Below are 27,373 nucleotides of genomic sequence, written 5' to 3' on the forward strand. Positions count from 1 at the left end.
TTAACTTCAAAATTAATGATCAAACATGAGTGAAGAATAGAAACTATTATCTAAATTTTTTGTGTAGAGTACTAATTAAACAACAAAATTCATTACTAATATCATTTAGCAATAATATAACAATGGATTATTATAAAATTAGGTAAGTTATAAATTACTTAGGGACAAATTTAAGAGGAACTCCAAAACTAATTATATCCAATCCTTTTGTTATCCTCTTATCTTCCCATCATTTTTGCATTTTAATTAGTACATATGAAAGTATATATAATTGAGAAAAATGAATAGATCAATTTGATGTACTAATTAAGCTTTTGTTAGGCACTTAGTTTGAAAAAGGACCAGATTAAAACAATCTATATTTAACTTTATTTTGTATTTTTACGAAAAAATATATTTTCACAGTTTAAATTTGTAATCTCTAAAAAAAGTTTTATAAAGTATTATGTGATAGTTACGTAAAAAAAGAAAAAATTAGTGATGTTTTCATATGAAAAATATCAAAAGTTACACTCTATATCAACGAAAATCTGCTTGCCATCATGTTTTCTTAGTAAATTGATTCGCTGAAAAATCAATAACAAAATTATGTTCATTACATAACTTGCGAATTTACGATGAAAAAAACTTTTATTTGTAATAGCGTCGGAATAAAAGAGAAAAATAATAGAGATTAAAAGAAAAAGGGTAGGGGTGGGGGTGGGGGTGGGGGTGGAGGGTATTATGGATATGTGTTTGTCTATGCATGACACCTAAAGCACATATAGAGGAACCTCAAATAACATCTTTTCTTGATAAAAAAATTCATTTTATAGCAAAGAGTTAAAAGGAGAAAAAGAGAGAGAAAAACACACACAAAAAAAAAATAGTTCATATATATCATGGGATGAATATTCTCCTCTTACTCAAAGTCTCACTCACTTAATTATTTTAAGTTCTTGATAAGGTTTGTAAACTTCTTATTTTAGTTAATTTATTTTCCTTCATTTTTGTTATTAATTGAGTTAATTTCCTTTCTTTAATTTCTCAACAAACAGCTCAAGGATTTAGAACACCAAAAAAGTAGATCAAAATCAAGAGAAAAATTAATTCAAACAAACAAAAGGTTTGTTAGTGAAGCTTTATTGAATTTAATTCTTTTTTTTCTAATTTTTTTTGGTTAATTTTTATTTTTTGTTTTTATTTTATAGATGGCTGGAGGTTCATCAACATCATCTATGTTTTTTGGTATGAGAGAAGAAGAATTAAGTCAAAATCAACAAGAAAATCTCCTTCAAGCTCAAGCACCATCAAAGAAGAGAAGAAATCAACCAGGCACACCAAGCAAGTATCTAATTAATTAATTAATTACACTAATTTTATGAAAAAGGGAATTTTCAACTATTTTTTTTTTTAAAAAAAAACATAAGAACAAGAGAGAACACTAATTTTTATTTTTTCTTTAATTTATTATATTAATCTCTCTTATATATAAAATAAAACTTGAAAACTCAAGTTCAAGTTTAACCTTAAAGAATTTTGAGGAAAACCCTAATTTTTTTAGGTTCTTCAAGTTTTTGTGCTAAGAAAAATCATCCTTCCCAGTAATGGACTATAAAAAATCAGGAAAAACGAAAAAGAAACCGACTAAAAATTTGAATTCATTCATTAATGTTAAAAGTGAAACCAATCAGAAGTGCAAGTCGCGAGAGCAGAAAGTAATGAACTTTCTTTAACATATATATATATGAGGGTATAGTCAAACAAAATCTATTCGTTTAACTGAACCTTTCATAGTTCATTCATTTTAAAATATCGTCTGTTTAATATATAAATCATATAACTTTGTTACTAATGATTCGTTTTTTGTTTTGTTTTGTTTTATTGTGATGAAATGAATAGGTCCAGACGCAGAAGTGATAGCGTTATCCCCAAATACTCTAATGGCAACAAATAGATTCTTATGTGAGGTATGCAACAAAGGTTTTCAAAGAGAACAAAACTTACAACTCCATAGAAGAGGACACAATTTGCCATGGAAATTAAAGCAAAAAAATACAAAAGAAGTTGCAAAGAGAAAGGTTTATCTTTGTCCAGAACCAACATGTGTTCATCATGAACCAAGTAGAGCACTTGGTGATCTTACTGGGATTAAAAAACATTATTTTAGAAAACATGGTGAAAAAAAATTCAAATGTGAAAAATGTTCAAAGAAATATGCTGTTCAGTCTGATTGGAAAGCACATACAAAAACTTGTGGCACTAGAGAGTATAGATGTGATTGTGGCACTCTTTTCTCGAGGTACGGAATTTTATCTGTCGTTAATCTGTCACTAAATTACTCGCTACTATAACATGATTACATGACTATAGTAATAAAAAAAATTGATAATCTGTCGCTAAATTGCTCGTAGCTATGACAAGGATTACGTGACTATATAGTCATAGAAGTTGTTTTATTTGTTTGTTGCTATTTTTTTTAAAAAAAAATCCTAGTGAACTTGACTATTTATTATGGATTTCGTCACTAAATAGATCGTAGCTTATAAGATTTTTTTATGATTTAATGTTGATTTATTAATAAATTGAATTAGCTATTAATTTTTATTACATTGTCACGTCTATTTATTTTTTTAATGTCTAAATTTTTGAAGTGTTATCAATTTTTAGGCACATAGATTAGAATTTAGAAACGTTTTTTCCTTAAATGTTGTAATCAGTCAAACTACGTCATATAAAAAACGTAAGAAGGAGCATTATTCATGAAGTGCTCAATATTGTTTTTTTTATAATTGAATTTTAGGTCGTGTCTTAATTAGTTTGGTAGTGTGACTGATCATCCTTTCGAACCAACTATTTATTATTTGAATTCGATTTTTTTTTATTTTTATTATCTTATTTTATTCATGATATTCTTGTTTTTAGTGATGATGAAACTTTTGAATTAAGATTGGCATCTTTTTTTTTTTATTTGTTTTTTTCCCAGGTGATGAAAAAGGGAGAAATGAAAGGAAAAAAGTTTTTTCCATTTTTTCTTGCAGTTACAAGATTCTCTCTCTCTTTTTTTTTTTTATAAATAAAATAAAATAAATTAATAATAATAATCATTTTTTCTTATCTTCTTTCTTTTTGTTTTTTTTTTCTCTCTGGTAGTTTTTTGTTTTTGTCTTTGGATCTTTCACTGACATAAACAATGTGTACACGTGAAATTATAAATACATTAGTCGTATTTTATTTTGTCTTTTTTCTTTACCACGGGTATTATATATATAAGTTTTTTCAAAAAAAAAAAAAGTTTTTATATATATATATATATATGTTTTCTATCGACTCTGATTATTTTATAAATAAGTTATTTCAAAATTATTAAAAAATATATATGGTGGTATATTAAGATTAAATATGAATATACTTTTATTATAATGTTTGATTGATTAGATTAAATGTTTATTATTTTTATTATAAGTTTGTTTTTATTTAAAAAGAAAAACTTTAAGAAAGTCGATTTGAGCAAAGATAGTTGGTATCTGAAAAACTATATGAAAAATATATCTTACTATAATTGTATTATAATTTTTCTCATATTAATATAAAGAAAAAAATCATTTAAAAATATTTATGTTTGACTATTTATAAGCACTTCATTTTTTCTAATTTTTTTTTTGAAATTATTAATATTTATATTTCAAAATTATAATTTCTTATCCCACTAATCAAACGAACGTTACCGGGATATACTCTCTCCTAGGGAGTATCGTCCTTTTTTCCGTTACATTTACCTTTTCAAGTTATTCACGTGTTGCTATGTCCATGCATAAATAGTGGTAATTCTTGTCACATTTTGTTCTTTTCTTAATTTGTTGTTATATTATGATAATATTTTTAATTATTTTATTATTATATATTAATCGAGAGACGAATTCAAAATATGTATCGACTAATTTTGTGTAAAATTATGTTTTCTTGTGTTGACGATAATCGCTTTCGAATATGTGGTTTGGTTAATTTTGAGTTTTGAATGTAATATTCAAAATTAATGAGGGTATGATTTTAGTTATGTTGAGTTATTTTGTGTTTTAAATTAATATATTTATAGATATAATTTTTTAAAAAAAAACTGGTAGTTTCATTTATTGGAAATAATATCCCAGGCGTTTCACTTTGATTTTGACCATTAATTTATTTATTTGTTAATTTATTGTGGAAAACTTCACATTGTTATTCATATTATTCCAATTTTGGCAAATTATTCTTTGACAATTCTTGATTATGTTTCTGTCAATTTTGACCAGATTTTATTTTCATTAATAATAAAAAAAAATTTATATCAACTTATCCTTACTTGTTATAATATGTAACTTATTTTATTTTTATAATTACAAATCATATATTAGTATCTTTCTTATATAAAGAAATTTATTGTATATTTTGTTTTATTTTTCTAACATTTATTTGACAATGACATGGCCGAAAAAAACTAATTTTGAATTTATTGAAAATTGTAAATGCATTTTAACTTTTTTAATATCCAAGTTTTCTCTTAAATAATGGGACCATTTGAGTCATTTTCAAGTCAATTTTTTTTGTCTAGTTTAGGTAAATTTAATTTTAGAATAATTATATAGTATGTCAAAAGTTTTTACTTAGACTAGCTAAAGACAATATTCTTGTATAATTTTTGTTACAACAGTCTATAATTTGTTAATTTTACTCCTAAATATATACTATTGTCATTGTCATTGTAGTGTAAGACAATTTTGGATTGGATGTAACTTAGTACTATATTTTAACTTATCTTATTTTTCAAGTTATTAATCTCATTTTTGTGTAATTAATCATTATTTGGATTTGAACATGAGGGTCTTAATTTGATTCTTAATTATTTATTGGTCATTGAAATTTTCAACTACTTTGTCTCTATTATTTTTTCTTATTTCTTTTTACCCTTTTTAAAATCATAGATTGGGGTGAGGAATGGGGAATTGGAGGGGAAAGTCGGAAGCGGAACTAGAATTTTTAAAATATGAGCTCATTACAAAAAAAAAATGTATTTTAGTGGGAATAGATCGTTACATTTTTTGGGGTAAATAACTTAGCGTTCTATCATGTGCATCATTCAATCCTTCTGAAGTATGAGTGTCAGTTGATAATATTAGCTCAATTTTACGAAATGTGTACAAGCTTAGTAGATATATAGACCATAGGTTCACGTTTACCATAATATCTGTACGAAATTCACCTGCGGAGAAAGAGGATTACACGGTGGGAATCGAACCCCACCCACAAAATCTTCAAGAGTAACCAACTAACCGAACAACTAAAATTCTCCTTTTTCTTTTTTTTAGCTTGAGTTTGTGTACTACTATTAGGAATTTAATTTATACATATTAACGCCTTGCACTTTCCTTCTTTCTTGCTATCATATATATACATATTTCTTATATTGTCAGTATATATAACTGTTTACCCTCGTATATATTCTTTTTTGTCGTGTTTACACAGGCGCGACAGCTTCATCACACATAGAGCCTTTTGTGATGCCTTGGTTCAAGAAAATGCAAGAAATATCCTTTCACCAAACTCCTTGATGAACACCCTTGGCATGAACAACAACCAATATTTATATGGAAGTAGTAGCAACATAAACTTAGGCACCTTCTCCAAATTGGGCAATAACAACAACATCACAAAGACTACTACTACTACTACAACTACTACTAGTGGTGTTCAATTTGATCATCATCATCATGACAACAACCTCATTGGATCAAGTACTACTACTACTACTACTACTAACAATCCCTTTTTCCTTCAAGATACAAATCAAGATCATTACAATGCCAACAACAACAATATCAAACCATTAATGGTCCATGGCCTAATGCAACTTCCTAATCTTGATCATAACAACAACAATAGTAGTAGTAGTACTACTATGTTTAACCTCAACTTTTTTCAAAACAATTTGTCTACCAATAGTGGAATTTTGGGTGATCATCATCATCATCATCATCGTCATGATAACAATAGTAATATAAGTTGTTCAATTCCATCACTTTATGGGGTACAAGTACTTGAGAGTAGTAATACAACTTTTTCATCTGGACCAATAATGTCAGCCACAGCATTACTACAAAAGGCAGCACAAATGGGATCTTCTAGTACAAGTAATATTAGTGCAACTGCCTCATTGTTCAAAGCCTTTGGAAGTAATACTAGTGGTTCATCATCTAGTGGCACAAAATCTGATCATCAAGCTTTCAACTTTGGTAGTGACATTACAGGTATGGTTTAGTTAAGCTCTTAGACTTTGATATTTTAAATAGAATCGATTTCATTCAACCCCCTTCCATCTCTCCTCTAGTTCATAAAAACGGCTTTGTTGCAATGGATGGTAGAGAATTCATAGTATCTGATGCACTAGAGTAAGGACCTAGAAGTCTGTGCTAATACACCACAATAGACTCTGATTTACACATTCACAGAGCTATGCAATCAATATCCTAAACTCTTTTATTATTTACTCTCTGTCTCGTTTTATATGATAAAATCCTTTTTAGTATTGTCCAAGAGAAGAATAATGCATTTCTTTATTTGTGTAGAGAAAAGTTCATTTTGAACCTTGTTCTACCCTTAGTATAAGTGACATGATTTTACAATTAAAAAAAATGTATATGACATATTTTGTTAAAAAAAAAAAAATTACCTTCACCCTCTAATTTGTAACAAATGATAAATAGTTGCATGATATGTGTTTGAGCATAAACTTCTAGCCAACATCACCATGGCTAATTAGTATATGCATTCTCAACTCATTGTAGTACTTAGCACTATATATATATATAGTATGTTAAGATGGTTTTATATTATAATAAACACAAGGTGCGGATAATTATTTATTTATCTTACGATCTTTATTTTTTAGACTTACTTGATGCCCCTTCATTAATTATCGTCACATATAAATATAAAACGAAAGAAATGTCATGTTTGCCTTTTATCTATTATTATTTTTGGCTCAGCCACTGACTGTTGCATGATCTAGTAGATAGTGGTATCATCAATGCTTATGGAGGTGGATCACATGAAGGGTACAATACAACAACAAAGTTGAACTTTGAGCAAAATCAAGGTCCACCTCAAAAGAAGCAATTGACTAGAGACTTTCTTGGAGTTGGGGAGATAGTAAGAAGTATGAATGGGAGATTTAGTACCCAAAGAGAACAACAACAACAAAATAATGGATTGAACAATATGATGAGCTCATTGTTGGATCCAGAGAGAAACCAAATTCAACAGAGTTTTGGAAGTGCTACCAATGACTAGCTTGTTCAAGAAAAAAAAAATGTGAAAGTTAAATCAAGAAAAGGAGAGCACAAAAAAACCCAGGTATAAGTTTAAATGTAACTCATTAATTGCACAATTGATTCGGAATAGCTTTATCGAGATTAAAAGCAGATTATGCCAAGGCTTCTAATAGTCTATTTGACCAAACATTTGAAAACTCAGAAGTGTTTATTTTTTAAAAAGTGAATTGTTTGACTGAACTTATACAGTTGAAGTTGTTTTTCCAAAAGTTTAATTTTTTTTTGATGAAACCTTAAGAAGCACTTTTGAAAAGTCATTGTTCACAAAATTGACTCTTCCTTTTTTTATTTTTTTTTTATCTTAGATTAAAATTCTCTATATTGTTATATTAATGGTATATATGTGTATTGAGATTATTATTTTTCAACCTGAATATCTAACTCAACAAATACATTTTTGATGAGGAATTTGTTAGTATATTTGATCCACTTGGTTACGGTTTAGTATATTTTTATGTTACGAAAGATATATCTCCTCTATTTTCAATAATTGAAACTTGAGTATCGTAAAAAAATTTTAAAAAGCACATAATTAATAGGGCACCCTTATTGATTATTTTATGATTATATTTTGCAGGGTATGTATCTATGTTTGGAAGGAGGAGAATTTCAAGGATGAAAAAACTTTGTTGTTTTTAATTTTCCTTTAAATTATTAAGACTTTTTTTCCCTTTTTGTAGTTATAAGTTCTATAGTCTTGACTCTATTTCTTTAGTCCTTTATTTTTAGTTTTTTTATTTGAAGTAATGTTTAGAAAAATAGGTCAAGACACAAACAATATATAGTTTGATGAAAAAACTCTTAAATCTAAATGTAAATATATAATATGTTTGTTCTTTTCTTAATTTCTAGTGTACTTATTATAGCCAAAAAAAAAAAATTAATTTGCACCAAGAAAAAACAATCAAAACGGAAAATTATTGTGATTATCGTTGTTTTTTTAATTATTATTTCAATGTGATAAGTGTTATGGTCCCTATGATAATTTAATTCTTTTTTTAAAAATGATATTGAATTAGACGGGTTTGATCTTAAATATGAATTTAAATATTCGTAAGGAACGGCAAGAGTAAAGATTTCATGAATAAGTAAGTTTGATCTCGAATATTTTGGTATTTGATATGCCTTCATTAAATTTGATATTGAATATCTTGTATGTTTAATTTGCCTTTCTGTATATGAAGCTTGTAGAGAAATGCTTAACTTGTAGAGAAAATTGTAGTTTACGATCCACAATTTTTCTCAACATCTTAAGAATTTTGTGTCTTTTTTGAACTATTTAAGATATTTATTTTTAGTTGTAGGATCGAATGATTATGAATTATGATGAGATAAACTCTTATCAACGTTAAAATAAAATGGCATGATAACATTTGATTGGTCGAAATATGTTATTTATATACATTAAAACATGCCATTTACATACATGACACATGTTTTTATTTTTTATTTGATCAAACATGCCACTTCATTTTACTACTTATTACTTTTTTTCTTGTTAATTTAAACTATATGATATATGACATTGTGATATTAAATGAGGCCTCTATAATAAGATGACGACCTTGTAGCCCAATTAAGTGATTCAATCCAACAAAATCAAATTATTAACTAAACTCATCTACATTTGTTGGACTTAAGAAGTTAAATCAATTACATTAGCAATATAGCGTGAATTTAAATGGAAAAATTGTATATAAATTATTAATTTAAAGTAAATGTTAGTAAACTATAACTATTTTCGCCATTCTCCTTGGTGGAACATCGCTTGCCTCTCTCGCTTTTTATACAAACATAAATGTATAAAATGCATTTGTGTTTGTACAAAGGGAGAGAAAATCGTATAAATACATATATTTTCGTTCACTTCTCTCCCCTCTCCCAGATCTCGCTCGCTAGTCTCCCTAATCTCGCTCGCCACCCTCGCCTTTTTCGCTTATACAAATATAAACAAAATGTATAAATTGTGTTTCTGTTTGTATAAAGCGAGAGAAAATTGTATATACACATACAAATACATATCTGTTCGTCCTATACACTTATAATTATACAATAAAAATGTTCCTCTGCCCAGTTTCTCTTGTATTTCTCTCTTTCTCATTTTATACAAATTCAAATTGTATATCATTTCTCTTTTTCTCGTTTTATACAATTTGATTCAGTTGTATATTCCCCACGCAAATCTCTTTTGTCTTTCTCTCTTTCTCATTTTATACAAATTCAAACTGTATATAATCGTCCTGTACACATATGATTATACAATACAAATATTTCCCTGCCCAAGTTTCTTTTGCCTTTCTTCCTTTCTTGTTTTATACAAATTCACTGTATATAATATCTCTCTTTCTCGTACAATCCGCTTCAATTGTATATGTATAACGAATTATACATATATATGTTTGCTATGGAACGTATTTATGCAAACTTTACTATAACATAAAAATATAAATTTTATGTTTGTTATATATGAAAGTTGCTCTTTTTAAAAATATAATCTAAATAATTTAATTAGCGTATATTAGTTAATTAAATCTCCAGAATAATTTAATGATATTTAATCAACTGACAAAATGAGAATGGAAAGATGGTAGGTATATAATACTAGTATATCATGTATAATCACATGTATTATTTGTCATTTTATCAGGTTTTTAATTAATAAATATTATTAAGAAATTTATTTGTAATTATCTAATTATACATAGAGAATTATGAAAAATAAACATTAATTTATCAAGTGATTAATGATTAATAAACATTATCCAACTAATGCATGATAAATATTCTTGAACTTTGTCCCTCCCCAAAAGAAGTTCTTGAACGTGTAAGATTCATTCAAATAAAAAAATAAATCGTAAATCATCTCGAGGCTTTTAAATATTTAAATTAATTAGTATCGAATTAAGTTGTTGTTAAATATTATCAATTATAAAATCCGTTATAAAATCCGTCAAAATTGATATTTGATTATGAATAAACCGTTTAATATTTTTGACATATTAAATAAGTTATGTTTTTTTTTTTTTTGACAAATTTTATGGCTAATATATTCATTTTTTATGCCACTTTACAAACAACCTAAAAAACAAGAAGAGTAGAGAAAAACAAAATTATTTCTTTAACATATAGTAAAACGGGTAAGATATAATATATTGTAACTTATAAGCGTGACACGTCATATAAAAATAGTACGTTCTTAGTTATCAATAAAATTATGTTATGAAAATAATTTTTTGGAATAAATTTATATTTGAGGGTAAATTTTAAATATTTATTAAATATGTATTAAGTAATTCTAATTCTTTTAAGTATCTCAAATAGTTCATTTAATATGTATGTATTAAATCAACTTCATATAAAATAAAATATTGTTTTATTAATAGATTTTTATTTTTTCTTATATTTAATAAATTTCGCGATATAAAATATAAAATTTATGCGAAGTTATTAAATTTTTGAGAATCTAATTTAACACAATTTATTTAATTTTATAAGCTAATAGCCTATTACTCAAAAATATTCATAACCAAAAAAATAAGAGACCATTTTTATTTTTTTCTCTACAATTTTTACAATAGTGTTAGTGATTTTTTTTTTCTTTAAAATTTAAAATTTAAAATTTAAAATATATATATATATATATATATGAAAAACTATGTAATATAAATTATTTTTATAATAGAAATTCCATTTTCTGAGCCGGAGAAGGAAACGAACAGATCGGTGTGTTACAGAAGAAATCTACAAAAGGGTAGGGTTTCCGTTTTCTCTGTCTAAGTAGTTGCCGCCGGAAAATTGAACAGAGAGAAGCCATGGACGGCGTAATGTCGGCGTCGGACCAGCAGATGTTAGTTTCTTCTTTCCTCGAAATCGCCGTTGGTCAAACCGCCGATACTGCCCGGCAGTTCCTCCAGGTTTCAAAAATTCTCTTTCTAGACTTGCATAATATAAATGCATGTGTTTTGCTTTATTTGGTTACTGATTATAGCAGATCCGGTATTGAACTCTCCGGCTATGGCTGTGGACTAATTGTGCGATTTGAACTTTATTTAACTATATTCGAGTAGATGTTGGGTTCTAATTGTTTTAGGAGAGTTAAAGTTGTGTGTTTTCAGCATTATCATGTTGAGATATAGAATTAATCAATTTGAGCTATAGTTTTTGTTCTCTGTTTTTTTTTTGTTGTTTAAAGATCCGTGCTTTATAAATAAGATTTTTTGTTTTGTAAAATGAAGATTTAAGCTTTGTAAAGGAGAATTTTGGCTGTTAATGGCTTCGGTGTGATGCCATTGTAGCTCTACCATTTCGTTCTTGACCTGCAAGTTTATAATATGTTTTTTATTTTGAATTAGATTATGGCTTTAGGCTCATAGAAAGAACTGTGTTAACGGTTTGAGTGCATACAGATTTGGAATTTGGAACGATAATTCAATGATCCTACCATTTATAATGGCAATAGTTGGATAAATTTAGCACATCTGCGGCACTAGTCAAGGATGAATATGTAGTTGAGGTGCACGCAACCTTCTGGACGTAACCATTTTGAAAGAAAAATTAGCACCTTTGGGGCCTAGTATGTTATCATGTATGCCTAATTTTACTTTCTATCTTTATCTTGTTCCTAAAATATGAAATGGTGTATGTTATCAGTTTTTTAAAAAATTAAAAATAAGATGGTGTGAAAATTGTGGAGGTTTTATGAATTTAGGGGTTTCTTTTTGTTTGGTACATGTTCAGCATTTAGGAAAGGAGGTGGGTGACAGTTGTACGTTGGATTTCATACTTTTTTGAGCTGTTGTCAATTGAGCTCTTCCCTTTTGTTGGACCTTCTGATTCCACATCACATAGAAGTTAATTTTGTCTAGCTTTGCCTACAACTTATTTTGTGATCTTTTTAGTTGTTAGGTGTGAGGATATTTAATTGGTGTATTGGTTGTAACACGAGTCAATGGGTGTAAAAGAAGCAGATAATTAAATGCCAAGTAGGTACTGATGGCATTGACCTTTCCTTGATTTTGGCTCTTGTAGCATCTTGTTTTTATATGGGGCCTATGCAGAATATTGAGTTATGGTGCAATCTGAATTGACAATTTTTCTTCATTTTTGGTAATTTGTAGAGACTAGTTTCTAAATGGCGGTGATTGCAAATTTTGTGTGCGTGCAGGCAACAAGCTGGAAGCTTGAGGAAGCAATTCAGCTTTTCTACATAGGAAATGAGGGTGGGGCAGCAGCATCTTTTAACTCTCCACAATTGGGGAATGATGCACTTCTTGGTGATCCAAGCTTGAGGTATTTTTAAAAATAGATTACCCTGTGATTTTTCTATTTTAGTTATTCTTTTGTCCTTTTTGTTTACTATTTGTATTTTTGCAATTTTTTTCTTGCTTATGATCCAGTGGAGTTGGAAACGACTCAGCAGACACCAATTTGTTACAAGGCGATGGAGATGATGTACGTCCACCTTTACCTGTAAAAAGGGAAGTTCTTTATGACAATGCGGTACTTTATGGGTATGCTATTCAACTTCTCATGCTTCTAAACTACTCTCATTGTCTATATGTGAAAGCCTTTTTTTTTTTTCTCATTCTCCTGTTTTACTGGATGTTAGCATGGTCATTTATGGTCATAGATACTATCGCTTTAAATTCCACGTGCTAGAAAAAATGAAGAACGGGAGGTTTTAGGAAGCTGTAAACACATCCAGGTAGTTTTTGGGGAATGTACACAAAGTGTATTACCTTCTTGACCTTTGGTTAGGGAAGGGGTTTACCTTTTCGGATTCCTATGGAAAGGAGAGAAGCGGTGTTTGGTCAAGTTGTGATTTTTCTTAAATCCAATTTAAATCTGACGTTTTAAACTTCTAATAATAGTTGTAAAAATTCTGGTCTCTTATGTGAGACATCAAAGGGTCTCTCATATTAATATTTATCTATATTACTTTAAAAGTATGAAGGTCCTTTAAAATGTTGATTGAAATATTTGCCCTTCATAATAAGATTTTAAAATAGAATAAATTGTCATTTACTATTTTTTCTCAAGTTATTATTAATATATACAAAGAAATCTAAATTATAAGATGTCTATGATTAAGATTATATTAATTATTTTAGGCTTGTAACCACATTATTTATGTAAATTAGCTAGAGATGACACTACCATAAAAAATTGACACCATAATTCATTTTTACTTGCAAAAGAAAAATATTTTTTCCCATACTTAGGTTTAGGTAACCCCTTTCTTGGAGGAAAATGTTTTGGACATCTATGAATTAAGGATTCTTCCTCTCTACAACATCATAACATCCTCAATGTAGTCCTCTAATGAAGTCTTGTTTAGGAGGAGATCATTCTCCCAATAGTTTTTTACTTTCTTTATATCAGTCATGACCAAACCACTTTGATATATGATGAGATTTTTATAATTTCTCTTTGTTATAAATTTCAAGGTTTCTATGTTGGCTTCCGCACGAAGCCCTCTTATTTCGATCCCAACAATATGCTCATAATTTGAGTGCAATCGTATTCTAAGGGTATATCAATAGCTTGGCTAACTGGATGACACAATTGCATGACAAATCATCCAAAGTTTGAGAATATGCTACTAATGGCTTTTAGAAAAGAAAAATTAGGAGAACACAATTTTTTTTTTTTGAGAAAGGTAAAGTTTAGGAGAACACAAAATTGTACTCACAATCTTGATGATAGTATCGTTTTTATTTATTTGTTTTGTGATTGCAATTATTTTCTTGATATCTATATGTGTGTGTGTGTGTGTGTAAATTTGTGTCAAACTTCTCATTTAAATGAATATGCCAACTATACGTGCATGCGCATACACTAAACTAATCTAGGAAAAAGTGTGTTCCCTCGTTATTTTAGATATCTAGAACTCAGAATAATTGATGCTGCTCATAAATTCAACCTTCTCTTGGTCTCTTCTTCCTCTTCATGTCTCTCTTCTCATTATTATGGTTATGATGCAATCAAGTTATACCATGGAACTGAACTAATTATTCTTTCAGTGCAAACAATTCGACTATCATACCTCTTTCATAAATGGTATGGCTCTTTTTTGTCATCTTTTGCAGTATCTGGACTGGAGTGAGAGTCTGTGCAGTACATGCATTTAGATATTGGAAATTGCTTATTGACTGTTTGGACAAAGAATACTAGTGTTTGTATGCATTGCTGTTCTGTACTATTTTGCTGTTTCATTTTCTGATTTTCTTTCTGAAGGATGTTTCTCCCCTTCCATTTGTACCCTTTTTTTCGTTTAATTGATTTCTTCGTGTGCTTTAGTTCTTCAGGAATGGGAGGTTCATCACGTGAACCTCGTCTAGTAGTTCCCTTCCGCAACTTTGAGGAGGAAATGAAGCATCCGGGAGTCTGGGAGGCAGAGAAACGTTCTACTTCTACAGCAGATGCTGCTCAAGACAATCTTGCTTCTTTGTATCGTCCTCCTTTTGCCTTGATGTACCATGGGTCTTTTGAGAAGGTAAGTGGACCTTATCAATGGAAAATTTGTCATTCCCGCATTAGTAAATATTTCATTTGTTTCTGTGGTGATTTTCCTTGCTATTGTTGCTCTTGCGAGGAGTTTTCTGGATTTATACATTTGAGATTTATGACCAGTGGGTTCTGTCAACTATTGAGTAGTCTTGTGGAAGATTTATATGTTACACAAGAATCTTATAATGTTGTGGCATTTCAAAATTCAAAACTAACTAGTAATAGAAGTTATTCTCTTTACAATTTGTGATAATGTTGGTTACTTGTGTTCCCTTTATCAAGTAGAGGGGTAACAAAGTAAACTGCAATGTTGTTGGTTTTGGCTTTTCAGAGATGTTAGATGTCAAATTTTCTTATTATTATGCTTCTAGCATTGCTTCATTACATTTCATATTATCCTAGTTATCATGTTCTTTTACTAGTAACTTGTTAAGTTTACGAGCTTTGCACCTGTGTATCACTTTTTGATTAATAAATGTATACAAAAAGAACAAATTTGTTGTGTGTATATTATATTATTAAGTACAAAACTTGAAAATATAACATTACATGGTCTATGCATCCCTCTCTTTTGTTCTTTTCTTTGGTTGGTTTAAAAGTGTTTGCATTTATATAAAAGAAGAAGAGTATAAATTCTCAAAAAAAAGAAGAAGAGTAATATACTTATCAAAAAGTCAAAAGAAAAGAAGAGACGTGTTTGCATTAATAACTTAAAGCACCACCATGTGCAATAAATATACTGAAGTAGGAAGTCTTACTAAAACAAGTGACTTTCTATATAAATCAGCCTATTACCTGAATGAAAGGGGATATTTTGAAGCGCCAAAATTCGAGAAAGTAGGATACTGTCGGGGAAGTAGAGAGTTTTACAAAAACAATTGACTTCCCCAAGAACAGCAGCCTACTATCTGTATGAAAGGGGAAATTTTGAAGCGCCAAAATTTGAGAAAGTAGGATACTGTTAGGATCTATGAACTGAGATCATTTGTTCTTTCTAAAAAGGAAAAACTACGTTGAATAGCACAATGTTCTGGAGGGCTGTATTTGTTTTACTGCATTGAATTGATTTTTAATCCACGTGTCTTATGCCTATCAAGCTGGTTGTTCTAAACTGTGGAAAAGAAACAAAATCTTGCGTCAGTGGTTGCTGTCTCTTGTTTTAACTTTTTGGGTTGTGCTTCATTTGATGTTTTTGTTAAGTGAGTAAATTACTATTTCGCCGAGTTCCTTTGTTGGATATTTACGCTGAATTATATGTAATTACAGGCAAAAGATGCTGCTAGAGCTCAAAACAGATGGCTCTTGGTGAATATGCAGTCCACGCGAGAATTCAGCTCACATATGGTATATCTCTTGACACCTCCTCCTCTAGACAGAGATATTGGGAACATAGTAGCTGAGCCAATATGATCTTTTCCTAGTTATGTCTGTGACTCACTTTTGGTTTGTGTAATCTGCTTTTGAAGCTTAACCGAGACACTTGGGCTAATGAGGCTGTTGCCCAGACTATCAAAAGTAACTTCATCTTCTGGCAGGTTGGCACTCTTCCTTCCTTTCTTTATTTCTTTCTTTTAAAATACTCCCTCTGTTTCAATTTGTTTATCTGGTTTTAACTTGGCACAGAGTTAAAGAAAGTAAAGAAGACTTCTTAATCTTGTGTCTAAACCTAAAGATATGTTGAATGTACCAAAATGTCCATTAATCTTGTGGCTTAAGTGCGATGTGTGTTGCCAAAAATGGAAAGAGACATTCTTTTTGAAACGGATGAAAAAAGAAAGACAAACAAATTGAAATGGAGAAAATAGTTTGGTAGTCAGATTGCATGCTGTTTTACCAGTGTGCCTCATCTTTTATGTGTAACTTAGTAGATTTGCTAGATATATCTCCAAAGGTCACTAGAGCTGTTAGAACTTCTTGTGCTGAAGTCAAGTCTGTTAGATATTTGGCTCTGTATGTTGTCATGTTAGATGACATCAATAGAATCTTTTGGTTTTGGAAGAAAGCAAAAGAACGAGAGACTATGGGTGTGTTCATTACGAAGGAAAATGTTTTCCATGGAAAATTTTGACCAACCTAACACACCCTATGTGCATACGTAATGTTAATGTGCCTGACTAAAATGTCAGATTTTGCTGGATTACTGTCCTCTGTGAATTAGAAATACATGAGCTTCTTTAGCCTTGAGCTTGGACAGAGGAAGTAGGAAAAATTATGGTTCCACTCTCTCTCAAAGGAGCACATGGCATGCAGTCCTTACACTTCTGAAGGTGCCTGGGTAAATGTTTGGAATAGATTGTGGACACAATCCCAAATACATTTTTGACAACTTTGATGCCATAGCTAGCAGCTAGAGATAAGACCACCAATGGGTATATAAGTTTGATGTTAGTCTAGCTTCCAAGTGAAACCGTAATGGACTAGCCTACATGGTAAGATGTAAGAGTTAAAAGTACTTGAGAGAACTTGAAACAGTTATTAGTGTGAGTAACTTTTAACTACCAGACTTAAATGGACCCATAAACTGTTCCATTGAGAGAGCAAAGTTTCAATTCATATATGCATGCTGAATATCTGGCTTGTAGATCTGTGTAACAATCTTGGGTTCATACTTGCAAGAGCTGATGGAAAAGACACAAAGGATAAAGCAGGCAGTCTCCTTTGTTCTATTTGGGGTGATTTTGCTGATAGGGATACTAAATTACTGTCATTTTACTGGAAGTCTCAAAGGGCTACATTATTCTTGTCATCACATTGGCTGCATGGTTCTTAAAGTAGTAGTAGCTTCGGTTACTTCTGTGTTTTCCCTTTTTTTTTTGGGTTAGAGTCGGAGTAGTTAAAAGTTTGAAAATTGTCTTTCTGTTTCACCCAATGTTCAATTTGCTTCTTTGCATGCAGGTGTATGATGATACTGAGGAGGGCAGCAAAGTTTGCACGTACTACAAGTTAGATTCTATGCCTGTCGTAATGGTAATTGATCCTATAACAGGTCAGAAGATGCGTTCTTGGCGTGGAATGGTTCAGCCTGAAACTTTGCTAGAGGTCTGGTGTTGTTCATTTACCTTCTACTTGCCTACATAAATTGTAGGAGTTGGGTAACTTTGTGTGTCTATAGCAATCTAATACAACTGAGGGGAACTGATATTATTATTTTCTGATGCAGGACCTCATATCCTTCATGGATGCTAGCCCCTCAGAATATCATGTTAATCTATCTCATAAACGACCCAGAGAAACTCCTCAGGCACCTCGTCATCCCCAACCTCAACCTCAACCTCAACCTCAACCTCAGTCACAGCCTCAGAGTAAGTTCACAGTTTTTCTAATTCTGTGCAAAGTAACAGGTTTCAGTTTTTGAGAAGAATTATATATTGCAAAGGCAGAGTGAAACTTTTCAGTGAGGTGAAACTCAACAACAAAATACCTACAAGTTCATAATATGGGCTCGAAACTCATGTAAAGAGATCACCGCAGTTCTCGAAGTCTCTATGTCTTTCATCTTGATTTAAACCTTATCATGCAATGAGAGTTGCATCTGCAGTCCATGTCAGCCTAATACATGAATGTTAAGTGTATGTATGTAGCTTACCTTCATGTAGACAAAGGAGTTGATAACTGCCACCTCCTTGACCATTAACCACATTGGACATATCTCAAGTTGAATACTGCCACCTCCACCCAATAAAAATTAGAAATGAATTGAAAAATATAATTAGTCCACTCTCAATCCAAGATTGAATCTCATTTATAACACTTTGTTTTGTGTAGATGAAATTGGAGAAGAGGATGAAGAACTACAACGAGCATTGGCAGCCTCTATGGTAGGTATAGAAGATTCTGGTTCAGTTGCCTCTAAAGAGACTAATGAAGCCACCAGTGATGTTGTAAAAGAGGAGAACTTGATAAAGAAGCCTTCTTATCCTCCTCTACCTGAAGAACCCAAGGGTGACAGGAACCTTCTCTGCAGAGTTGCAATTCGCTTTCCTGATGGACGCAGGCTTCAAAGGAATTTCTTACGAACCGACTCAATTAAGGTTATACTTTAGTTTAATTTTCCTGTTTACTAGAGTTAATTTTCCTGTTTACTAGAGTTTAATTTTCCTGTTTACGAGAGTTATACTAGAGTTAGTTTTCCTGTTTACTAGATTCCAGTCTCGTAGGCTAACATGTCAGCTTTGTGCTTATAGCTACAAATTCTTTTTAAAGAGTTCAGCATATGATTTTTGTATTTACAAAAGTTGAATCTCCTGAGCCATACGGCGTCTTAGTTAGATTTAGTATTTATCCATATAATACAAGAAAACTGAACTGCATGATGTCTGCATCTGATAAAGGGAACGATACTCATTTAGAGATGTAGTGATTTCCTTGGTTCTTTTGACACAATGTTTTAACCGTTACTAGTATATGATTATTTGAAGTCCCTTGGAATGCAGTCGTCTTATGATGTCTTTTATCTTTTCAGCTGCTATGGTCCTTCTGTTCTACTCAGTTTGAGGAAGCTGAGTCGAGGCCATTCAAATTCACCCAAGCAATTCCAGGTGTATCAAAGTTTTTGGAGTTCGATAACAACATGACCTTTGAGGAATCCGGTCTTGCCAATTCAATTATTTCATTCACTTGGGAGTGATCAATGGGTTTTAGTCATAGTTACTACTCAGTAAGGTTGTCGATGTAAGAGGGCATGTTCCTACTGCGCGGGTACTTTCAGCGTTATCTACTCATTTAAGAAAAGGAGAACAAAAAAAAAGTTACTTTCTTTGCTGTTATTTTACTTTCAAATATAGTATCTTGGCTTTGAAATTGTATAAGATGGTATGAAGTTTGTACATTTTGCTAAACATGTACATAAAATTATGATTAGTTCTTGGTGGCTTTTAGTCTTGTCAATTTTATATCTTTACCATATCATGCTATTTCTTGTTTAGGCTGCTTCCCCAATAGCCCTAGTAGAAACAACACTGATTCTTGAATCCTTTTCGTACTCATGTCACGTTGAGGTACTGCAGAAAACTTATCGTAATCAATTAGTTTACATTTTAATACCTTAAACCAAACACAATGATGAGCTGTCATTTTTTTTTCTCCTGCCCACATTGGAGCACTAACTATATCTGGATCGAGCACTGCAGGAGACTAGAATAACTTGTCTATCCCATCCCCATTTATAATATAACCTTGTAGAGATTGTGATCCAAAACCTCAGTATCACACAAGAAATGGCTAACTAAATACCGTATAACTATGATAATTGACCAAAATATTTCATCCATCCAAGTCTAAGTTACTAATATGTTATTTTCTTGTTCCTTTTAAGAGGACAGTGTTGTGAACTTGTGAAACTATAACAGAAGACAGAAATATTACCAGGATAGTAAGTGTGAATATCCATTACTTTATAAATAAAATCTCCCATTTTCACCTTCATAACCTACCCCATGATTTCATACTCCATCCATCACATGATACAGACTTGGAAAATACTTTAAAGACAAAAGAGAAACTTATGTGCCTTTTCTATCAGAACAAGTTAAAAGAAAGAATGAAACACATAGTAGAAAATTTACCAAAATCTCACTCAACTGAAAGAACAGGGTTTATTGAGTGCAAGCATAGACAGATTTAAAAGTTATTGTTAAGCTTTAACTAACATATATGAAAGTAACAACATAAATGAATATGGTAGAAAGATTCAGAATAGGCGACGGATAATATTTTTAGGAATGAAACAATCCATTTTCCACTGTAAACAACTATCTCGATACAGCAGGGTAAGAGAGTGGGGGAGGGGTCTTATGACATCATAGTTCATATATCCCACCTCTTCTTTGCGCGGAACATCAAAGTTGAAGATGTGATGTCATCTTGAGGCACTTGAAGCATAAATTGTACTTTCATCTTCATGGGAGCTGTCTTTGCTTTTCCGCTCTCCTCGCCAACCTAAACAAACAGAAGAACATGATATGAAAATCCATGCTATAGACTACAATTTCAAAGAAAATGATACATCATTCAAATTTCAATCATACGCACTCCTTATAGAGTGAGCAATTAGGGCAATGCCCAATTTCGTATTCTTTCAAATTTGTTATGCATGCAATAATTAGATAAATAAGCATCTGTATACTATAAGGGGTTGTTTGGTTGGAGACATGTTATCCCGGGATAGCTAACCCAATTATCATAGGATAACATGTCTCCAACCAAACAACCCCTTATAGTATACAGATGCTTATTTATCTAATTATTGCATGCATAACAAATTTGAAAGAATACGAAATTGGGCATTGCCCTAATTGCTCACTCTATAAGGAGTGCGTATGATTGAAATTTGAATGATGTCTCTTTTTCTTTATTTCATGTCATCAGGATCAATATGTCAAATGGATGAAACCATATCAGGATCTTGATCATAAGCTAAATTATTCAGTATCGTGACAACTGTGCAGCAGCCAGAATAAGTGAAAAAGACAATAGAGCGAATGGGTTATCAGGTCGCACAACAAGATGAAACCAAAAATAATCACATGAGACAAAAAGTAGAAAACCTTTTAACATATGAGAGTGTGATCTCCATATCATTAACAAACAAATGAAGCAAAAATGTTGAATATCAGCATCTTCATGTAGTTCTCACATTTACTCTGCTGGAAAGTATCCTCCAGCCATCCATATGGAAAAATCCATTTTTTCATACTCTTTCTAAGCCATGCGTATAATGAAAAATTACTAAGTTGTTAAGAATATCGTGGCAGTTAAAATTAGCATAATTATAACCTAAGCCGTAATACCGTTAATTGAGTGGCAGCACCCACTTTGTTTGCATCGAGAGAAAGAGACCTTCCTTTTTTATTGTTTCTACCTTTAATTATTATCAGTGTTCAGGCTAGTCGCCTTCTAGACATTAAGAACAAAAACATACTAAAAATGGCAAGTAAAACTTCAATTGTTAAAGAAAAAACTAAGTTGAAGTAATGAAAGGAACATGTCAAAGCTATCAATGTACTTTTTTAAAGCGCTGTCAATGAACTTGAAGACTACTAAGACAAATTTTGGAACTGATTTTTTTTTTTGAAACTGGATAACTACTAAGGCAAATTAAAGCAGCATAGCAATTAAATCTCAGTTTGTTCCCATTTGTGAAAGGGTTGCCAAAAGAACTTACCCAAAGAGATGCCCACCCAAGTCGCACTTCCGAATCATAACCAGCTTTAAACTTGTAGTCTTTTCCAATATTGTGTTTATAGACGGTGCTCCAGTAGTTTGTGTCCAAATTATACCAGTAGCTGACCCCCAAAAAAATATATCAATAGATTGGCAGTTAAAATAATCAAGTTCATGAATACAAGACTATGGAAATCGATTGTAAATGTAGTATATCCATGAATTTCATAAAGGAACTGATATATTCAACAATCTGCAGTCGTAATCATGCGAGGAACTTCAAAACTTGGAGCTATATTTCCATATAAAGAAAAAATGTATTATTATGTCTATACGACGTTGCATGAATCAGGTGGTATAAAAGCAGTTCCCACCCTTATGGTATATTCAGGAAAATAAAGGTTCATTATCCAAACTCCAGAAGCATAATCTCACTATATCAGTTTCTAATCAAACAGTGACATCTGATATATAGTACATTTTGTTTGTAAGTAAACAAAAGGTACTAATGTTAGATATGATATGCATATGCATAGGAAAATCATAATATATTATATACCAAACAAACATTAAGGTCAAATGAAGATATAGAGTGGAGACATCACCTCAACTTGTCTGAAGGACCGAATCGACGCTTGAAGGCAAATGACATTGCATTTGAAGGCAAGGAAATGCTAGGAATAAATGTCATTTGCTCATCCTGAAACATAGGAATGGTCAACTCCAAATAGAGATTCAAATGTAGAGAGAAACTTCCAAACCATATAAATATGGAATCAGATGCTGCAGGACTTTAAGATAATCATTTTTGGTGTGCATTTTAGATAAACGGAGACAGAAGAACTGAGGGGTTCAATCGAATCAAAATGAATATGCAGACCTATAACCTATTCAAAGAGAATGAAAAGGAAAAAGTCTCAGAAAAATGCATAACTAAAAAAAACATTTAATATGATTTACAGCATAAGTTTCAGCAACAAGTATTGTTATTTCAGACACCATCAACTTCTACCACAGGTTGTCGATAAAGAGAGGGGAAAAACAGATAAACAGCTATGAGAATCCAAAAGATGATTTTGTCACTCTGGATATATGTTATAATTCTCTTTTCACCTATTATCTATTTCTGTTTTTTAGTTTCTTTTTCTTTTAAGTTACTAAATATTAAAAGGGGCAGTTACATTAAAGTGAAATATGAAAAAAATCCTTCATAAAACACTAAAACATAATGCAAATTTAGTATTGTCACATGTTGGTTCACTAAATTTGTGTCACTTCACATGTTCAGCCTAAGAAATATGCTTCATGTGCTCTCCTTTCAAGAGTAATAGACCACCTTGTCTGTATCTAAGAGAGAGAGAGAGAGAGCATTTCATCTGGTGTACAACTAAATACCAAATGATATAAAACAGTGACCAACTGCTTAACAGCCAAGAAAGAACTCAAGAAAAGCATAAAGGACTGGACATCTGCAATCCAATTAAAGTTGGGCAAAAACAAAATGAACAAGTAGTGAAAAAGAAACTACCTTAAAGCAGTATCTCAGATCCAAAGCTTCATCCTTGTATTTTGCAGTACAAACTCCATTCAGGATCTGGCCTTTAAGGATTCCATTCACTGATAGTATTCTCTTTGCTTGCTCCTCCTCCTCCTCCTCTTTCTCTTCTAGTGAAACTTCACCTAGAGGAAATCTGATGGTTGCTCTTGGCTGCAGCAGGATTTTTATCGAATGAATGAGACAAAAATGTTAAATAAAGCACAGATAGAGCCAAAACTCAGATGCCAGTCTTCGTCAAACATAAGATACTAATAACATTCTGAAAATCTAAGCTTTCTCATCACTGTCCCAACAGAAAGGTAAGATTTTATTGTGTAGCACAGCTGCGCAACAGTATACAATGCTATATCTATCAGTAATGAAGTGCCAATCCATATGTTTAGACCCAAGCTTAGAAGCCGCAAGTACTGTAACCTCAGTATTACATTCCCTGTAATCTTCTCAAAGTTAAACCAGGAACCATAGTCAATATAATCAACCTACAGAATGTTGATAATATCTTCAACAGTAATTTTTCTCAAAGATAACCTCGAATCCGAATCGAATACTGTACATAGAGATAAAGTCATACCTTGCCAATTGCCGGAACAGCAGAAGACAACTCAAACTTGTAAGCTGGACCTGCCAGATCAGCTACCATTGCCAGTTCTCCTTGTTGCGACTAGTATGACCAAAAAAAGTGTGAGCGATAAGTGGTATTGTGCTCATAAAGCATGAAAACAGAAACAATCATATCACATACTAGATAGTAATCCGGAGACTGAAGCAACACATAAGCGAGTCAAAGTGTCACATGTATTTCTAGAAAACTAGAGTTTAATAATGATCCTGTAACATCGATTGGGAATAAACTTGCCAATAACTTCAGCACAAGTTAGGTCACAACAGGATGGCACATAAAAGATAGGGAAAGAAAGCATGTGCATCTTTATAAATGCCAAGTTATCCAGACTCTGTATTGTCGACTTCCTCCACCCCATTTTGTATGATGGTGTTTGACTGGATTAGGAGTTCAGGTTATAACAACAACAACATACCCAGTGTAATCTCACATAGTGGGATCTGAGAGGCTAGAGTGCACACAGACCTTACCCCTACCTCAGAGATGAGGTAGAGAGGCTGATACCAATAGACTCTCGGCTCAAGACAAAACAATTTTAGAAAAAGATGTAATGGAAGTACAAGAGACAATAGAAAATAACAAAAACAACAAACAGTAGCAGAAGAGTCCTATACCAATAATCCTAAAATCAAACTACACAAAACAACAGATAGTAAGGGCAACAAGCCAATACACTCCTACTTACTCGTATAGATGCACTCCTGCCCACTCACCTTCCACCCTAGTTCGTTTCATCCACATCTTCCTAAATTTTCTATGTGGCATTGCACATGAAAATAAGATAATCAAGATACAGAGTTTCTATACTGTTTAAAACTTGCACCAGATGGGAAATGGGAATAGCCCGAGACAGTGCAAGTGGGGGATTTTGGACTAGTCTCCTCCCTCACACTCAAACACAAATCGATAAGCCAAAACATATGTACTCCATTTATCCTTTTTTTTTTAATAAACGAGAAATAAATCTGGTACCAACCTTTAGGGCCAACTGTAGCATTCTAAACTCGGGATGATGGGGCGTCCCCTCTACCCTTCTCGACTATATACTCGACTTAGTTCGCTTGACACAAGGCTTGAACGCATAGGCTTGAGCTTGTGACCTAAGACACAAGTCCCTCAACCTGTCAAGTGAGCTAACCCTTGGGGACCCATTTATATGACACTAATACTGTTTAACGTGTCGTGCTTTCTTTTACTTCACTTTTTTTTAAACATTTCCTAAATATAATCATCATAAATTATGACTTACATTACATCATAGATAACTTTCAACTATGTATCTTAAAATGTAAAAAATATTGAACAATGGATATTGTATTAACCTGAAATAGAGCCGTTTTATTGTATCTTACTCAAAATATTGGGAAGGGATATCTAAATTAACATAGAACTAGGTAGTATAAACTTTGAGTATAGATGATATCTACATAAATGGAGGTTATATATATGGAAGAATGAAACACCACATGTGGATATATATACACACACATAAATCTGCCGATACCGGAACACCATCATTCATTTGGAAATTGGAACAGAGACAGCATAGAATTAGCGATCAACCTGTACTGAATAAAAAATCACCATATCCAAATATAAACACCCCTACAGTAGCAGAACAAATGTTACACAAAGAAGTAAAGTTCACACCTTCACAAAAAATGCAGTATTGAAATGCAAACCAGAAGCCAATTAAGAAGCATCAATATATTTAAATATGGTGAGCCAAGCAATGTACTCTTTGATTAGGATTTATAACGCAAAAGGGAAGCCCAATGCACTAAACATCCCTCATTCACGCAGGGTCGGTGATAGCATTTCTTAACAATGTTCAGCTATAGAAATCATAACTTAGATTGTGGTAAGGTGAGGTCCGTGTACACACTACCCTCCCAAACACCACTTGTTGGATTATACGGAGTATGTTGTTGTATTCTATTTTCACATAAAATTAGAAACCAAATAAAGGTCAAGCAGCATAGAATTCAAAACTCCATAATCAAAACACAAACACCAATACTCAGTCAGTACCCACAAAAAAAAAAGTGTTACATAAAACAGTATAAATTTCACACCTTCACTTCATGAACAGCCTTAAACTGCAAACCAGGAGCCACATCAAACGAAGCATTGACCAGAGCATTCTTCTCTTCAATATCATAATGAAGTGACAAATACTTCGAAGTTAACGCCAATTGAGGATCCGATATCTCACCCTTCCCATTATTCTGAAATGAAAACTTCAACTTCGCCAAACTATCCAGCACTTTGCATGAAATTCTGTGGAAGAATACAGAGCTATCGCTGTCAAACTCCGTCGTCACTCTTAGCTTCGGCCGTTGCCGGAACCATGCCGCTGGAACAAATCCACCACCGCTAGTCACCGGCGGTGATTCCGGTGGAGATGAAGGCTGTGCTGATACAATTAAGGAGTTAGGGTTTGGTGGAGATTTCAATTCCAATTTGGATTCCGCCATTAGAAAATGAAATTTTTGTAGAAATTTTGTGCTTTTGTATATGTGAGAGTAGAGAGTGGACTTAATTTTAGGCGGAAATGTATATGAAGATTTATTTCTATTTATTATCCTTCATTTGGGAGATATCTAACATTTTGTTTCGACGGTGGATATCGATATTTTCATAATGTATCGTATTATAATAGTAAAATAATATCTCATCGCTAATAATGTTCTATTATTATATAGTGCCCAACACTTCTCTATATACTTTCTCTTTGATAATGATTTTCTATTATTATAGTAGTTATATACGGAGATGAATATTTGAAGCAGAAAAATATTATTTTATAGACATATTATTTATTTGATAAAGTAGTAGTTATTAATTTAAAGAGTGTTCTGAGATTCAATAAAAGCTAATTTGATAATATCAAATCGTTATATTAAATCATTATATCTTACTAATTTATGTATCTTATTTATTGTTCGGCAACTTTCACATATAACAAACACAAAATTCAAATTTGTATACTATAATAAAATTTGTACAATTGCGCTCCATAGCAAACATATATATGTATAATTCGCTATACATATAAAATTGAAAGCTATGCTTATTTCTCTATACATATATACAAAGAAGCAATTGTATAATTCGTTGGTTTCTCTTCAAATTTGTATACAATTGAATTGAATTGTATAAAATGAGAAATAGAGA

The 27,373-nt window shown here is 31.6% G+C and overlaps 3 protein-coding genes across 6 annotated transcripts; 2 read left to right on the plus strand and 1 right to left on the minus strand.

Annotated features, from left to right (window-relative positions):
- The first annotated feature begins 754 nt into the window (after positions 1-754).
- On the plus strand, positions 755-8,191 carry LOC101254782 (protein indeterminate-domain 5, chloroplastic). Of its 4 annotated transcripts, none has more exons than XM_004236848.5 (7): positions 755-946; positions 1,038-1,105; positions 1,191-1,323; positions 1,882-2,281; positions 5,482-6,263; positions 7,028-7,368; positions 7,924-8,191. In XM_004236848.5, the coding sequence occupies exons 3-6, from the start codon at positions 1,191-1,193 to the stop codon at positions 7,303-7,305; spliced, it is 1,593 nt and encodes a 530-aa protein (XP_004236896.1). In that variant the 5' UTR covers positions 755-946; positions 1,038-1,105; the 3' UTR covers positions 7,306-7,368; positions 7,924-8,191. The 4 variants fall into 4 exon arrangements, with proteins under 4 accessions (XP_004236896.1, XP_019068805.1, XP_019068806.1 ...); XM_019213260.3 differs by having other exon boundaries at positions 762-946; positions 7,025-7,368; XM_019213261.3 differs by having other exon boundaries at positions 792-946; positions 1,191-1,327; positions 7,025-7,368.
- Positions 8,192-10,906: 2,715 nt separating this feature from the next.
- Positions 10,907-19,742, plus strand: LOC101254474 (plant UBX domain-containing protein 7). Its single transcript, XM_004236847.5, has 10 exons — positions 10,907-11,260; positions 12,511-12,635; positions 12,743-12,856; positions 14,646-14,841; positions 16,122-16,199; positions 16,322-16,390; positions 17,751-17,894; positions 18,016-18,157; positions 18,621-18,886; positions 19,318-19,742. The coding sequence occupies exons 1-10, from the start codon at positions 11,159-11,161 to the stop codon at positions 19,480-19,482; spliced, it is 1,401 nt and encodes a 466-aa protein (XP_004236895.1). The 5' UTR covers positions 10,907-11,158; the 3' UTR covers positions 19,483-19,742.
- A 672-nt stretch (positions 19,743-20,414) lies between these two features.
- Positions 20,415-26,889, minus strand: LOC101254189 (outer envelope pore protein 37, chloroplastic). The gene is made up of 6 exons (XM_004236846.4): positions 26,272-26,889; positions 24,146-24,235; positions 23,545-23,724; positions 22,622-22,716; positions 22,018-22,138; positions 20,415-20,792 (listed from the first exon to the last, which is right to left on the minus strand). Exons 1-6 carry the CDS (start codon positions 26,671-26,673, stop codon positions 20,661-20,663), a joined length of 1,020 nt encoding a protein of 339 aa, XP_004236894.1. The 5' UTR covers positions 26,674-26,889; the 3' UTR covers positions 20,415-20,660.
- Between the last annotated feature and the right edge of the window lie 484 nt (positions 26,890-27,373).

Source organism: Solanum lycopersicum, chromosome 4 (genome assembly GCF_036512215.1).
Source record: "Solanum lycopersicum chromosome 4, SLM_r2.1".
NCBI lineage: Eukaryota > Viridiplantae > Streptophyta > Magnoliopsida > Solanales > Solanaceae > Solanum > Solanum lycopersicum.

Coding starts and splice junctions, on each gene's coding strand:
- LOC101254189 (XM_004236846.4), bottom strand. CDS start 26,673: ATGGCGGAATCCAAATTGGAATTGAAATCTCCACCAAACCCTAACTCC. Junction 24,236..26,271: donor AGGCTGTTCATGAAGTGAAG/GTGTGAAATTTA, acceptor TGGTCATACTAG/TCGCAACAAGGAGAACTGGC. Junction 20,793..22,017: donor TTGGGTGGGCATCTCTTTGG/GTAAGTTCTTTT, acceptor CTGTTTGTTTAG/GTTGGCGAGGAGAGCGGAAA.
- LOC101254782 (XM_019213260.3), top strand. CDS start 1,191: ATGGCTGGAGGTTCATCAACATCATCTATGTTTTTTGGTATGAGAGAA. Junction 1,324..1,881: donor AAATCAACCAGGCACACCAA/GCAAGTATCTAA, acceptor TGAAATGAATAG/GTCCAGACGCAGAAGTGATA. Junction 6,264..7,024: donor CTTTGGTAGTGACATTACAG/GTATGGTTTAGT, acceptor TGCATGATCTAG/TAGATAGTGGTATCATCAAT.
- LOC101254474 (XM_004236847.5), top strand. CDS start 11,159: ATGGACGGCGTAATGTCGGCGTCGGACCAGCAGATGTTAGTTTCTTCT. Junction 11,261..12,510: donor CTGCCCGGCAGTTCCTCCAG/GTTTCAAAAATT, acceptor GTGTGCGTGCAG/GCAACAAGCTGGAAGCTTGA. Junction 14,842..16,121: donor ACCATGGGTCTTTTGAGAAG/GTAAGTGGACCT, acceptor ATGTAATTACAG/GCAAAAGATGCTGCTAGAGC.